The following is a 16,607-nucleotide window of genomic DNA, read 5'->3' on the forward strand; positions in this document are numbered from 1 at the left end:
CTTCACAGGATGAACGCTGCCGGAGACCGCGGGCACGCCGCTTTCCTCCGCTCAGAGAGGAAGGACTACACACCAAGCTCTACGGTACTCACTCGGGGTCTGATCTACTGATCTACAAAATGCTAATTATACAACGGTGTGTACAACTGATAACTTATTTAAATGAGGTGTACTGCGCCTTTCACCATGGAGATACTCATTTATATTATTAACCGGTATGGCTCGGTTGGTAGAGCGGCCGTGCCAGCAACTTGAGGGTTCCAGGTTCGATCCCCGCTTCTGCCATCCTAGTCACTGCCGTTGTGTCCTTGGGCAAGACACTTTACCCACCTGCTCCCAGTGCCACCCACACTGGTTTAAATGTAACTTATATAATGGGTTTCACCATGTAAAGCGCTTTGAGTCTTTAGAGAAAAAGCGCTATATAAATATAATTCACTTCACTTCACTAATTCACATTTACTGCTCAATTATGTTGTCATGATCGTCCTACTGGTTTTCAAACATGCAGCAAACATCTATGTACCAATTTTTTTCTGGGCATTTTAGAAGCAATCCTGCCGTGCATCGACAATGGAAACGGTGCAATAATGGAAGACGCCGGCACTAACTGCGAGTGGAACATTCCAGGCGTGAGAAAATGCATATTGCCGTGCGTATTTTGAATTTTTTTGGATATAGGTTAATCATATATCTTCTACCAGAGGTGTGGACTCGAGTCACATGACTTGGACTCGAGTCAGACTCGAGTCATGAATTTGATGACTTTAGACTCGACTTGACAAAATGTAAAAAGACTTGCAACTCGACTTAGACTTTAACATCAATGACTTGTGACTTCACTTGGACTTGAGCCTTTTGAATTGACATGACTTGACATGACTTGCTACTTTCCCCAAAACCCAAAGATGAAAAAGTTATTCGGGAGCGCTCCGTATTTTTCATTGTGTACTTGTCTATCAGCGTTGCGTGTGTCAGCTGGTGTGGTCTCAGTACAACAGCCAATCAAATTAGATCTACTTTGTTTTCATCACACAGCATTCATCCAATCAAATTGCAGGACAACCAACGAAGAAGACATGTCCAAACCACACGCCAGTGAACAAAAAATGATACCTAAAATAATTTTGTTTGGGTATAAAAATTACGAGGTGGTCAACACAAAACGGTTTGCAGTATGCAACACATGCGGTTCGAAAATTACTGATGGAGAGGCAACAACTTCCAACTTCGTCCGGCATTTGAAGTTGCACAAAGAACGGTAAGTTTTGAATGTAAGATAACGTTTATTGGCTAAGTAACGTGACTTTTATTTGCTGTGTAGTTAAATCAGTGAGGCTGTAAACTCACTGCTAATGTTATAACGTTATTGCAAACACGGGAATCTGTTGCAGTTCACTACCTTATTCATACTTTTTGTTCAGTGATTTTTTTTAAGCAGGGTTACGTTAGTCAATATATCACACGTAACGTTAGACGGCGGTCAGCAGCACCGCATATTTTAGCCACCTAAAAAAAGACAAAAATAGTAAAATAAAGGTCAGTTAAAATGTATACTATATTATGAATATGTGTACCGTTTTAGCTAGCTTTCTGACATACTGTTGGTTGTTTACCTCAGTGGTCCCCAACCACCGGGCCGTGGCCCGGTACTGGTCCGTGGATCGATTGGTATCGGGCCGCACAAGAAATAATTTTTTTTTTTTTTTCTTTTTTTAATTAAATCAACATAAAAAACACAAGATACACTTACAAGTAGTGCACCAACCCAAAACAACTCTCTCCCCCCTTTTGTTCTGGGCATTGAACATGAAGACTCTTCCTTCACTGTTCCGAGTGGCCATGAGAGTCTTGGCAGTGCCTGCCTCTAGTGATCCAGTGGAGCGAGTTTTCAGCCATGGTGGCATCATACTACGCCCCCATCGTGCACAAATGACTGACAGACTCTTGGCTAATTTGGTCTTTTGCAAATGCAATGCAGCATAGGGCCCTGACATATAAAAAGTACAACTTTTTTGTTATGTTCACGTATATGTCATGTTTTTTCAATGTTAACACTTTTGTACAAATAAGTACATTTGCACTTTATTTTTCAATGTGTTTGTTCTGTAAAGGAATGAGTTAATGTTTAAAATGACTGGTTAATAGTGCTATTATAAAGTGCAATGTCAGCACAAATTTCTTTCCTGCAATTTAAAATGCACTTGTTTTAATAAATAAATACAGCGTTTGAAAAGCATACACAATCTGTGTTAATATATTAGTCTGTGGTTAAAAGGACTTGAAAGGACTCGAAACTCAAAATGCAGGACTTAGGACTTGACTTGAGACTTTCCAGTCTTGACTTTGGACTTGACTCAGGGCTTGCCTGTCTTGACTCGGGACTTGACTCGGACTTGAGGGCAAAGACTTGAGACTTACTTGTGACTTGCAAAACAATGACTTGGTCCCACCTCTGTCTTCTACAGTAGGAAGGGAATTAAAGTACCAATGTTTGTCACACACACCCTAGGTGTGGCAAAAATATTCTCTGCATTTGACCCATCACCCTTGATCACCCCCTGGGAGGTGAGGGGAGCAGTGGGCAGCAGCGGTGGCCGTGCCCGGGAATCATATGGTCCCATTCGTCACGGTTTACCTGACACATAAAATATGACAAATGAGCCAAATTAGCCACCAGATGCCAGCAAAGTGTTGACTATCCTATTCTTTTTGTGGCAATTCCCACTTTCACCACGGCGTCAGTTGCTATGTCGAGTGGCGCTTTCCATAATTTTCAGCGGACTGCATTGCAAATTGATTGAATAAAGTCAAACAATTCTCTTTTCTAAAGTAAATGTGTACATTGGATATAGATCATCTACATCTTAGGGCTGGGTGATATATGGAATATAATCGATATATCGCGGGTTTGTCTCGATAAAGAATATGACTATATCGTGATATTGGAGTATACGTTCTCACGCAGTTGCTTTTAGCTGCGGGCATTACACTACAGGCTTTTCTCACTCTTTCTTGTCTCTCCTTCTCACAGAGATATAAAACAAGCGCACCTTCTTACATACGTCACATACTGTCGCGCGTGCAACGTCATACGCCCTCGCGTAGCAGAGAGGTAGCGGCATGGTAACATTAGCTGTGATGCTAGCGTAGTGGTGCAAGTGGTAATACGAGAGAAAGAAGGTGCCAATCTGGTAACAAATGAAGGAAGAATTAATTCCCAAGAAAAACAGCAGGGGGTCCATCGTCTGGCGGTGGTTTGGCTTCAAGCGAGAAGATGTTGAACAGACAACCGTAATATGTCAAGTATGCGGCAAAAGCGTTGCTACAAAAAGTAGCAGCACTACTCATTTTTAGCATCATTTGAAAAGTCACCCGCTAGAGAATGAAGAGTGCTTGAAAGTCCGCATGTCAACATCTCCGGCCGGTGCCACACCACCAAAATGCCCAAGCAACCACTTCCAAATCAACACCGTATGAAAAAAATAGTCAAAAACAGAAGGAGATAACGTCCACAGGAACCTACCACATAGCAAAGGACATACACTATTTGATTTCCTATTATGCAGCTCATTTTTATTTGACAGTTATTAAAATATCTTGTGTGACATCATGCACAAAAGTGCACTTTATTTGTTTTAAGTAGTGGCGTTCTGTACAAAAAGTGCACTTTAATTTAGTGTTGTTTTGATATGTCATCTTAGTGACATCATGCACAAAAGTGCACTAATAGCTTGTTTTAAAATGTCTCTGACAATCTTGCACTTTCTGTTTTGGAAATGACATGAATGTTTGTGCTACTGCTTAATAACTGTTTAATAAATACAGTTTTAGTTGTGATTTCCCTCTCTGCGTGAAAGTTTAAAATGAACATATATTAATGCAGTATGAAGAAGAATGTTTTAATGTAGACACAAAGAATCATCATACTGCTGTGATTATATGCATCAAGTGTTCATTCAAGGCTAAGGCAAAATATCCAGATATATATGGTGTATCGTGACGTGGCCTAAAAATATCTAGATATTAATAAAAGGCCATACTGTATCGCCCAGCCCTACTACATATACTATATGATTTGTCTGAGTGGCTGGACAAGACAGATAAGCCCCCCCCACCTCCAAAAAAAACAAATGTTTTCTTTTTTAATCAATCAGAAATCGTTGCAAATAAGAATCGCGATTTATTCGAAAATATATGTTTTTGTTTTTTTTTGACAACCCTAGTCTACACACTGTTTCGCTTGCAAGTGCTCTGTGTGTGTGTTGACTCACGTGCGCCTCGGCTCATACCAACAGCAATGTCACCATGATCGGCATCATGTCCGGGGAAATGTATAGCGGTAAAAGTATTTTTAATTCATTAGCACCGCTGTACTTTATTAGTACCGGTATACCGCACAACCCTAGACCCTGGTGTCATCCGGCAGCTATAAAATGATTAATGATATTGCTGAATAGACGATATGTGTGATATTTCTATTTTTGACAAGCATGATCACCTCATTTCTCACCACAATTTCTTGGCAAGTGCCTTTTTAGACGTACTAAAGCTCCAAAAACCGTGGCCGCAGAACAGTTCTGGTCTTGATAAATCACATTAAATAATTATATTTGTATTTTCTCCCCCCAGTATTGTGACAATGTATTCTGCATATTCATCAAGACAGACACGCTAAATGGATTTTGCACTCCTTATTTTGCTCACGTAAGACACACACTCCTCTGCTCCCGAGTTTAGTAGACCAGCTTTGTGTGCTGTTGTGTTTGCTTCTTTTAATACACGCAAACCTTTCATAGTCATTAGCAGGGACGCTAACACGCCAAAGGTTTCTTTGCACACCCTCCTGTCGATGTCGAGCCATCCCGCTGATTTATCTCCAGGCAGCACCGATACGTCTTGTGCTGGCAATTTGATTTACACTTGAGCTGAAGTGGAAACTGGGCTGCAGGAACTGAACCAGCTGCATTTATCTGCAACAAATGAGCCTGGCCTGGATCTAACAAGCGCTCCGGAGAGCGGCCCTTTTTTTTTTTTTTTTTGCCTCGACATGAAAGCTCCTTTTGCTTTGGTGATTTATTAACCAAACCTACAAAAACAGACTTTTGTTTTGTTTTTACCAATTCTATTTGTGCTATGAGAAAATAAGCAGCATCCTGTTCAGACCTTGGTGAAAACGGTCATTCCCCCACTTAGAGAGGCAGGTTGAGACACAACCGCAGCGAGAACACAATCATTACAGCTAATTATAATTAACTCCCAGTGGAAGAAATGTGCCTAATTGATTTTCTAACCTGCCCACCACTGGTAATCTATTTGGAGCTGCTGCACGCTTTTAGAGCGATTGAGCTAACAGGAAGTGCCAGAGAGGAAGCTGTAAGGAGAACCCTCATGTTTTTACCACATATGCAGCATAAAACATCTACAACACCAGTGAAGTTGGCACATTGTGTAAATAGTAAATAAAAACAGAATGCAATGATTTGCAAATCCTTTTCAACTTATATTCAATTGAATAGACTGCAAAGACAAGATATTTAATGTTCACACTGAGAGACTTTGTTATTTTCTGCAACACAGCAGCAACACATTGCAAAAAAGTTGTCACAGGGGCATTTTTACCACTGTGTTACATGGCCTTTCCTTTTAACAATACTCAATAAAGGTTTGGGAACTGAGGAGACACATTTTTGAAGTGGAATTATTTTCCATTCTTGCTTGATGTACAGCTTAAGTTGTTCAACAGTCTCCCTTCTGATATTTTAGCCTTCATATTGCACCACACATTTTCAATGGGAGACAGGTCTGGACTACAGGCAGGCCAGTCTAGTACCCGCATTTTTTTACTATGAAGCCACGCTGTTGTAACACGTGGCTTGGCATGGTCTTGCTGAAATAAGCAGGGGCGTCCATGATAGTGTTGGTTGGATGGCAACATATGTTGCTCCAAAATCTGTATGTACCTTTCAGCATTAATGGTGCCTTCACAGATGTGTAAGTTACCCATGCCTTGGGCACTAATACACCCCCATACCATCACACATGCTGGCTTTTACACTTTGCGCCTGGAACAATCCGGATGGTTATTTTCCTCTTTGTTCCAGAGAACACAAATCCACAATTTAGAAATGGCTTTGGCTTTGCATAGTAGAGTTTTAACTTGCACTTACAGATGTAGCGACCAACTGTAGTTACTGACAGTGGTTTTCTGAAGTGTTCCTGAGCCCATGTGGTGATATCCTTTACACAGTGTTGTCGCTTTTTGATGCAGTACCGCCTGAGGGATCGAAGCATTGCCGCTTACCTGCAGTGATTTCTCCTGAGTCTCTGAACCTTTTGATGATATTACGGAGCGTAGATGGTGAAATCCCTAAATTCCTTGCAATAGCTGGTTGAGAAATGTTGTTCTTAAACAATTGGCTCAGGCATTTGTTGACAAAGTGGTGACCCTCGCCCCGTCCTTGTTTGTGAATGGAAGCTGCTTTTATACACAAGCATGGCACCCACCTGTTCCCAATTAGCCTGTTCACCTGTGGGATGTTCCAAATAAGTGTTTGATAAGCATTCCTCAACTTTCTCAGTCTTTTTTGCCACTCATGCCAGCTTTTTTGAAACATGTTGCAGGCATCAAATTCCAAATGAGCTAATATTTGCAAAAAATAACAAATTTTACCAGTTTGAATGTTAAGTATCTTGTCTTTGCAGTCTATTCAATTGAATATAAGTTGAAAAGGATTTGCAAATCATTGTATTCTGTTTTTATTTACTATTTACACAACGTGCAAACTTTACTGGTTTTGGGTTTTGAACAACTAATCCTGGCGGAGTCGGTGACTACTACTATCTATGGCATGGGAGGAGACAACGAAACAGTAAAAAATAACAGCAGGTGACAAATGTCTGAATGATTTGTTCGCAATATTAGCTCCAGTTGTTGTGTAGCTAGTTTAGCCTTTTACTGTAAGACAATTGCATCACTGTCCTCCGGCAATATAAAGAATGATTTTTGTAAAACCTACTTTTAATTGGATCAGTGCTCCTTGTGTTAGGCAGCGTGGTGAGAGAGGATCAGTTGCATCCAACACCGAACCGTTTTGAATGGAAGCAAAAAGTGACTTGAAAATAGGTTTGGAAAACAGAATGTATGCACATTTTTCACCAAAGACACACCATTACATGTTTTGTAGACCACAAGGAAGTGTTTTAAATGCATTAAAAAAATCATAATATGACCTTTTGTTGTTCGATGTAGCCAGACTGCAAAAACCCGCCAACACAGGCATCAAAACTGCATCCAAGCTCACGCCAAATTGCATGAACTTTCTTGTGCGATACCTTGGCATTGTTTAACGCGATATCCCACATAGTGACAACACTTATCAGTCACAAGAGAGGAAATTCATCATATTTAAAAACTAAGCAAAACCTCTTATGCCAGTTTTCTGTGGCGACTCATGACAGGAAAAAGCCAAAAGTGAAAAAAATATAAAAAATCGGAGCAAATGAACTGCATGTCATATTCTCAGGGCATTGATCGTTCAGTTTGTCTTAGAAGACGTCTCGCCTCTCATCTGAGCAGGATTTGTCACTCATACACTTGGTCAGATCCAGTCTTAGTAATTGGTCAGATCTAGTTTGTCTTAGATTGGTCAGATTCAGTCTTAGTTATTGGTCAGATCTAGTTTGTCTTAGATTGGTCAGATCTAGTTTGTCTTAGATTGGTCGGATCCAGTCTTAGTTATTGGTCAGATCTAGTTTGACTTAGATTGGTCAGATCCAGTCTTAGTTATTGGTCAGATCTAGTCTTAGTTACTTGTTGGATAAAGTTTGTCTTAGATTGATTAGATCCAGTCTTAGTTATTGGTTAGATCTAGTTTGACTTAGATTGGTTAGATCTATTCTTAGTTATTGGTCAGATCTATTTTTATTTATTGGTCAGATCTGGTTTGACTTATATTGGTCAGATCTAGTCTTAATTATTGGTCAGATCTAGTTTGTCTTAGTAATTGGTCAGATCTAGTTTGTCTTAGATTGGTCAGATCTAGTTTTACTTAGATTGGTCAGATCTAGTCTTAGTCATTGGTCAGATCCAGTTTGTCTTAGATTGGTTAGATCCAGTCTTAGTTATTGGTCAGATCTAGTTTGTCTTCGATTGGTTAGATCCAGTCTTAGTTATTGGTCAGATCTAGTTTGTCTTAGATTGGTTAGATCCAGTCTTAGTTATTGATTAGATCAAGTTTGTGTTAGATTGGATTGATCCAGTCTTAGTTATTGGTCAGATCTAGTTTGTCTTTGTTATTGGTCATATCTAGTCTTAGTTATTGCTCAGATCTAGTTTAACTTAGATTGGTCTGATCTAGTCTTGGTTATTGGTCAGATCTAGTTCGTATTAATTATTGGTGAGATCTAGTTTGACTTAGATTGGTCAGATCTAGTCTTAGTTATTGGTCAGTTTTCGTCTTAATTATTGGTCAGATCTAGTTTGTCTTAGTTATTGGTCGGATCCAGTCTGACTGTGATCGATAACTGCACTTCGATAATCTCACGGACAATTAGTGTGAGTGCACATATGGACACCCTTATGTTCAAACATGGTGTTTGTAATGGACAATCTGTGACAAGCACAAAAGTCCAATAACAAAACTAGGGATGTCCCGATCCGATATTTGGATCGGATCGGCTGCCGATATTTGCCAAAAATTGCGTATCGGCAAGGCATGGGAAAATGCCGATCCAGATCCAGTTTAAAAAAAAACTCCGGTCCGTGTTTTCCAACGCACCGATTTAAATAATACATTCCACTTTTCTGCTGCTCCGTATATTCCGTTCCGCATTTTCCAGCACACCTTCAACACATCCACAATTCTCACGCAGTTGCTTTTAGCTGCTGGCATTACACGACAGGCTCTTCTCACTCTTTCCTGTGTCTCCCTCTCACAGACAGCGAGCGCAACTTCTTACACACGTCACATACTGTCACGTCATACGTCACATACTGTCACGTCATACGTCACATACTGTCACGTCATACGTCACATACGTATACGTCCTCTCCCAGCAGAGAGGTAGCAGCATGGCTAACGTTAGCTGTGATGCTAGCGCAGCCGTGCGAGCAACGCTCCCTCTAAGGCAGTGGTTCTCAACCTTTTTTCAGTGATGTACCCCCTGTGAACATTTTTTTAATTCAAGTACCCCCTAATCAGAACAAAGCATTTTAGGTTGAAAAAAAGAGATAAAGAAGTCAAATACAGCACTATGTCATCAGTTTCTGATTTATTAAATTGTATAACAGTGTAAAATATTGCTCATTTGTTGTGGTCTTTCTTTAACTATTTGGAAAAAAAGATATAAAAATAACTAAAAACTTGTTGAAAAATAAACAAGTGATTCAATTATAAATAAAGATTTCTACACATAGAAGTAATCATCAACTTAAAGTGCCCTCTTTGGGGATTGTTATAGAGATCCATCTGGATTCATGAACTTAATTCCAAACATTTATTCACAAAAAAATAAATCTTTAACATCAATATTTATGGAACATGTCCACAAAAATCTAGCTGTCAACACTGAACTTTTTTTTGAGACATTAAAAAAAAATCTCTGCATGAAAGTTTAAAAGTAGCATATATTAATGCAGTATGAAGAAGAATGTTTTAATGTAGACATGCAAGCCTTGAAAGAAAATTTTGAAAATCAAGACAACATTTCCTGCAAATGGGTGCATTTCTACCCTATATTTTAACTTTAGATTTATTCTCATATCAAACTCTTTTGGCTGTCTTTTTCACACTTACATCCGGCGCCCCCCTCCACACCCTGGATTATAAATAATGTAAATAATTCAATGTGATTATCTTGTGTGATGACTGTATTATGATGATAGTATATATCTGATAGTATATATCTGTATCATGAATCAATTTAAGTGGACCCCGACTTAAACAAGTTGAAAACTTATTCGGGTGTTACCATTTAGTGGTCAATTGTACGGAATATGTACTGTACTGTGCAACCTACTAATAAAAGTCTCAATTAATCAATCAAAACACATAGAATCATCATACTGCTGTGATTATATGCATCAAGTGTTCATTCAAGGCTAAGGCAAAATATCGAGATATATATTGTGTATCGCAATATGGCCTTAAAATATCGCAATATTAAAAAAAGGCCATATCGCCCAGCCCTGGTTCAATGATGCCATTTCTGTTTGTCATGTATAATTTTGTCTATTTTGTGTTTAACCTTGAATAAACAGGTCAGTTTCTTGTTACCAACCATTGTGTATTATTCAAACTCCCCTAATTCAGCTGGCTAGTTGTTATCAAGAGTACTAAAACCCTTTTCAACATGATTCTGACAACTAAGTAGGCTAAATAACTTTAAACTTTAATACATGCTTGGATAGGCCAGTATCGGTCAGTATAGGTATCGGTCAGTATCGGTATCGGATCAGAAATGCAAAAACAATATCGGTATCGGATCGGAAGTGCAAAAACCTGGATCGGGACATCCCTAAACAAAACACCACTCGGGTTCAGATTGCTAGCAAGCTAACATGAAAACAAGAGACATGAACATCTTTTTACATGAAGAAAAAACATACCACAATTTAAACTTCTATAAAGACATGGCTGTGTGAGTAACTAACATATTCACATGGAACCTACAAACGCTGCTCTCTGAGCACAGCTCGCTCAGAGTGAATTATCTGTACTGGGAGGTATATAACACCAAACTTTATGAACTAACACCAAACTGTGTACAACAGATAATGAACTTGTGTGACGTCACAAACCACGGACGTAAGGAAAAGTGAACACTCAATCTGCGTTTATTCTAAAAAATGGGAACAAATAAACATTTCAGCACATAGATACAAATATGCCTCTTTGGAATACAGAACAATATTTAACGATTTTTCTGCCAATTAAATTTGTGTGTCAATGTATTAGTTATTTTGTTCATAAAATGTGGTTAAAAGATTTCAGTGTGTGTATGAACATGTTATGTGCATATTCAACAATACCACAATAATCATAACTGTGCTCATTTTGGTAACAATAACTGTGGCAATAAATGTTCATGTCGTTACATCCTTAATAGATGTATGTATGTGTGTATATATACACACATATATATACACACACACACGTGTGTATATATATATATATATATATATATATATATATATATATATATATATATATATATATATACACACAGTATATATGTGTATATATATACACAGTATATATGTATATTTATATATATATATATATATATATATATATATATACATACATGTATGTGTATATATATATGGATATACATGTATGTGTATATATATATATATATATATATATATATATATGTATATACTGTATGTATATATATATATATATATATATATATATATATATATATATATATACTGTATATACAAACCTCGTTTCCATATGAGTTGGGAAATTGTGTTAGATGTAAATATAAACGGAATACAATGATTTGCAAATCATTTTCAACCCATATTCAGTTGAATATGCTACAGAGACAACATACTTGATGTTCAAACTGATAACCATTTTTTTTTTGGCAAATAATCATTCATTTTAGAATTTGATGCCAGCAACACGTGACAAAGAAGTTGGGAAAGGTGGCAATAAATACTAATAAAGTTGAGGAATGCTCATCAAACACTTATTTGGAACATCCCACAGGTAAACAGGCAAATTGGGAACAGGTGGGTGCCATGATTGGGTATAAAAGTAGATTCCATGAAATGCTCAGTCATTCACAAACAAGGATGGGGCAAGGGTCACCACTTTGTCAACAAATGCGTGAGCAAATTGTTGAACAGTTTAAAAAAAACCTTTCTCAACCAGCTATTGCAAGGAATTCAGGGATTTAACCATCTACGGTCCGTAATATCATCAGAGGGTTCAGAGAATCTGGAGAAATCACTGCACGTAAGCAGCTAAGCCCGTGACCTTCGATCCCTCAGGCTGTACTGCATCAACAAGTGACATCAGTGTGTAAAGGATATCACCACATGGGCTCAGGAACACTTCAGAAACCCACTGTCAGTAACTACAGTTGGTCGATACATCTGTAAGTGCAAGTTAAAACTCTCCTATGCAAGGCGAAAACCGTTTATCAACAACACCCAGAAACGCCGTCGGCTTCGCTGGGCCTGAGCTCATCTAAGATAGACTGATACAAAGTGGAAAAGTGTTCTGTGTTCTGACGAGTCCACATATCAAATTGTTTTTGGAAACTGTGGACGTCGTGTCCTCCGGACCAAAAAGGAAAAGAACCATCCGGATTGTTATAGGCGCAAAGTTGAAAAGCCAGCATCTGTGATGGTATGGGGGTGTATTAGTGCCCAATACATGGGTCACTTACACATCTGTGAAGGCGCCATTAATGCTGAAAGGTACATACAGGTTTTGGAGCAACATATGTTGCCATCCAAGCAACGTTACCATGGACGCCCCTGCTTATTTCAGCAAGACAATGCCAAGCCACGTGTTACATCAACGTGGCTTCATAGTAAAAGAGTGCAGGTACTAGACTGGCCTGCCTGTAGTCTAGACCTGTCTCCCATTGAAAATGTGTGGCGCATTATGAAGCCTAAAATACCACAACGGAGACCCCCGGACTGTTGAACAACTTAAGCTGTACATCAAGCAAGAATGGCATATAATTCCACCTGAGAAGCTTAAAAAATGTGTCTCCTCAGTTCCCAAACGTTTACTGAGTGTTGTTAAAAGGAAAGGCCATGTAACACAGTGGTGAACATGCCCTTTCCCAACTACTTTGGCACGTGTTGCAGCCATGAAATTCTAAGTTGATTATTGTTTGCAAAAAAAAATAAAGTTTATGAGTTTGAACATGAAATATCTTGTCTTTGTAGTGCATTCAATTGAATATTAGTTGAAAAGGATTTGCAAATCATTGTATTCTGTTTATATTTACATCTAACATAATTTCCCAACTCATATGGAAACGGGGTTTATACATATACACACATTATATATATATATATATATATATATATATATATATATATATATATATATATATATATATATATATATATATATATATATATATATATGTATTTATATATAAATAGATGTGTGTATAAAATGTGTGTGTGTGTGTGTGTGTATATATATATATATATATATATATATATATATATATGTATATATATATATGTATATATATATGTATATATATGTGTGTGTGTGTGTATGTATGTATATAAATGTGTAACTACTTATTATTTAAAGTTTCCACCCGTCTCAACAAAAAAGAAATTATACGACTTAAAAGTTAGATTTTTAGGTCACCAAATTGTTATGTCAATTAAAGTGGTAATCTTTACTGTCAACATAAAAGGTATTCCACTTGCACGCAGTCTGGGGGGCTCCATGCGGCATGCAGACACTTTTATTTGCCCGCCAATTGGAGGAAAATAATTTAACAAAACAAGAAACTGTAAAATAAAAAAATAGACCAAATCGGCATAATGTCGAGAGAAATGGCTGAAATGTTAATACTAGTCATACTTGCCAACCCTCCCGGATTTTCCGGGAGACTCCCGAAATTCAGCGCCTCTCCCGAAAACCTCCCGGGACAAATTTTCTCCCGAAAATCTCCCGAAATTCAGGCGGAGCTGGAGGCCACGCCCCCTCCAGCTCCATGCGGACCTGAGTGACGTGTCGACAGCCTGTTTTCACGTCCGCTTTCCCACGATATAAACAGCGTGCCTGCCCAATAAAGTTATAACTGTAGAATGACCGAGGGCGAGTTCTTGGTTCCTTATGTGGGTTTATTGTTAGGCAGTTTCATTAACGTCCTCCCAGCGCGGTAACAACACACAACAACAGCAGTCACGTTTTCGTCTACCGTAAAGCAGTTTGTCTGCCGTAAACAGCAATGTTGTCACACTCTTAAACAGGACAATACTGCCATCTACTGTACATGCATATGTGACAATAACATCTACAGCTTTTAGAGAGTGCAGTGCACAACTGCGCACGCAACAAGGAGACGAAGCAGAAGAACAAGGAAGATACAGCCATGGCGACGCCGACAACGAGTAAGATGAAGAAATACGCTTGTAAGTTCCAAGCCGCAGCTGCGATTGGACCTAGATAGCCTCCGGGAAGAAGTAGTGGACTACCAAGTGCTTGGCAGTGAAGATTTTCCTCAGGAAGCAAGGATTGACCGGTTTTGGGCCATGCTAGGGAGAGATGGAAGATTCCAGACTCTAGTGCATTTGATGAAATCACTTTTGTGCGTGCCACACAGCAATGCATCATCAGAGAGGGTGTTCAGCATGGTTAGAAAAATAGTGACAGAGAATAGAACAAGGATGGACAATTCAACCCTTAACTCAACAATGAGTAGATAGATGAGTGTTATGTGTGTGTATATGTGTAAATAAATGAACACTGAAATTCAAGTATTTCTTTTATATATATATATATATATATATATATATATATATATACACAGGTAAAAGCCAGTAAATTAGAATATTTTGAAAAACTTGATTTATTTCAGTAATTGCATTCAAAAGGTGTAACTTGTACATTATATTTATTCATTGCACACAGACTGATGCATTCAAATGTTTATTTCATTTAATTTTGATGATTTGAAGTGGCAACAAATGACACCAGCAGATGACATGGCACCCCAAACCATCACCCAACCATGCAAATTTTGCATTTCCTTTGGAAATCGAGGTCCCAAAGTCTGGAGGAAGACAGGAGAGGCACAGGATCCACGTTGCCTGAAGTCTAGTGTAAAGTTTCCACCATCAGTGATGGTTTGGGGTGCCATGTCATCTGCTGGTGTCGGTCCACTCTGTTTCCTGAGATCCAGGGTCAACGCAGCCGTCTACCAGCAAGTTTTAGAGCACTTCATGCTTCCTGCTGCTGACCTGCTCTATGGAGATGGAGATTTCAAGTTCCAACAGGACTTGGCGCCTGCACACAGCGCAAAATCTACCCGTGCCTGGTTTACGGACCATGGTATTTCTGTTCTAAACTCCCCTGACCTTAGCCCCATAGAAAATCTGTGGGGTATTGTGAAAAGGAAGATGCAGAATGCCAGATCCAAAAACGCAGAAGAGTTGAAGGCCACTATCAGAGCAACCTGGGCTCTCATAACACCTGAGCAGTGCCAGAAACTCATCGACTCCATGCCACGCCGCATTAACGCAGTAATTGAGGCAAAAGGAGCTCCAACCAAGTATTGAGTATTGTACATGCTCATATTTTTCATTTTCATACTTTTCAGTTGGCCAACATTTCTAAAAATCCCTTTTTTGTATTAGCCTTAAGTAATATTCTAATTTTGTGACACACGGAATTTGGAATTTCATTTGTTGCCACTTCAAATCATCAAAATTAAATGAAATAAACATTTGAATGCATCAGTCTGTGTGCAATGAATAAATATAATGTACAAGTTACACCTTCACTGAAAGTCAAGTATTTATTATTTGTATTTGTATATATATATATATATATATATATGAAATACTTGACTTGGTGAATTTTAGCTGTAAATATACTCCTCCCCTCTTAACCACGCCCCCGCCCGACCACGCCCCCCCCCCACCCCCATCTCCCGAAATTGGAGGTCTCAAGGTTGGCAAGTATAATACTAGTAAATGTTTCATTTTTACAAAACTGAAGCATTGTTTTGAAACAATGTACCTTTATAACACATTATTCTATATTTGACAGAAGCAAATAATTAAAAAATGTTTTTTTGTTGAAAAAAAACCCAAATACATTTATTATAACATATCTAGTCGACCTACCATATTTTTATTTTATTTTATTATGATTTTAATTTACCATTTTTCAGTAGCACTGTTACGATTTTTTTTTTGTATATTTGTACACAATGGGATATTATCTTTGTTGTACAATGGGCGTTCCTGACACAGTACAGTACGTCAATCACCATCATTAATGTTGATTATTAGTACTAACTTACTTCGCCTGCGTGTACAAATGATAATGTGTGGAAATATAGAAAACTTACCATTAGCAGATAAATGGTTCTCCAGCTCAACGTGTCCAGCGACGAGAGCTGCGTGAAGTTGAAGGTAAAGTCCCACGTAGTGCGCCAACCCCACGATGGCTCTCATCGCTCCAAATGTGTCGCGCAAGTGCCGTGGAAATGGTCACATGAGGCGGAGTGCGTCGAATCGAACAGCTCCGCGTCGCCCAGCAACCGTCGAGAACACCGAGCGACACGCTGCGGGGTCCCACTCTGCTCGCTCTGGCCGTGGACGTGACGCGCGCCGTGGGCGGAATGAGACGCGGTGGGCAGACAGGTGCAGCGGCTCACAGCCACCGCCAATTAGCCGGCGGAAGGATATGCGAGGGTTTAGTCGCTGGACTGAATCATTGCGGATTCAGGGATCTATTTGTGCAGGGATGGACAGCCAGTTGGCATCTAAATCTATTTGTGCAGAGATGGACAGCCAGTTGGCATCTAAATGTCCGTCATTCAGCACGCAATGTTGCTTTTTTCTTGCGTTTTCGTCGTCTTTTACCAACATGTAAACA

General features: G+C 38.9%; 1 protein-coding gene across 1 annotated transcript in view; it reads right to left on the bottom strand.

Moving 5' to 3' along the window:
• The window catches only part of LOC133622221 (V-set and transmembrane domain-containing protein 2-like protein), a 102,188-nt gene extending 85,838 nt beyond the window's left edge, over positions 1–16,350 (bottom strand). Inside the window, exon 1 of the mRNA XM_061984711.1 lies at positions 16,078–16,350. Coding sequence (XP_061840695.1) covers positions 16,078–16,183 — 106 coding nt within the window. The 5' untranslated portion in view covers positions 16,184–16,350. The remainder of the gene's footprint in view (positions 1–16,077) is intronic.
• Between the last annotated feature and the right edge of the window lie 257 nt (positions 16,351–16,607).

Source organism: Nerophis lumbriciformis, linkage group LG23, assembly GCF_033978685.3.
Source record: "Nerophis lumbriciformis linkage group LG23, RoL_Nlum_v2.1, whole genome shotgun sequence".
Taxonomy (NCBI): Eukaryota; Metazoa; Chordata; class Actinopteri; order Syngnathiformes; family Syngnathidae; genus Nerophis; species Nerophis lumbriciformis.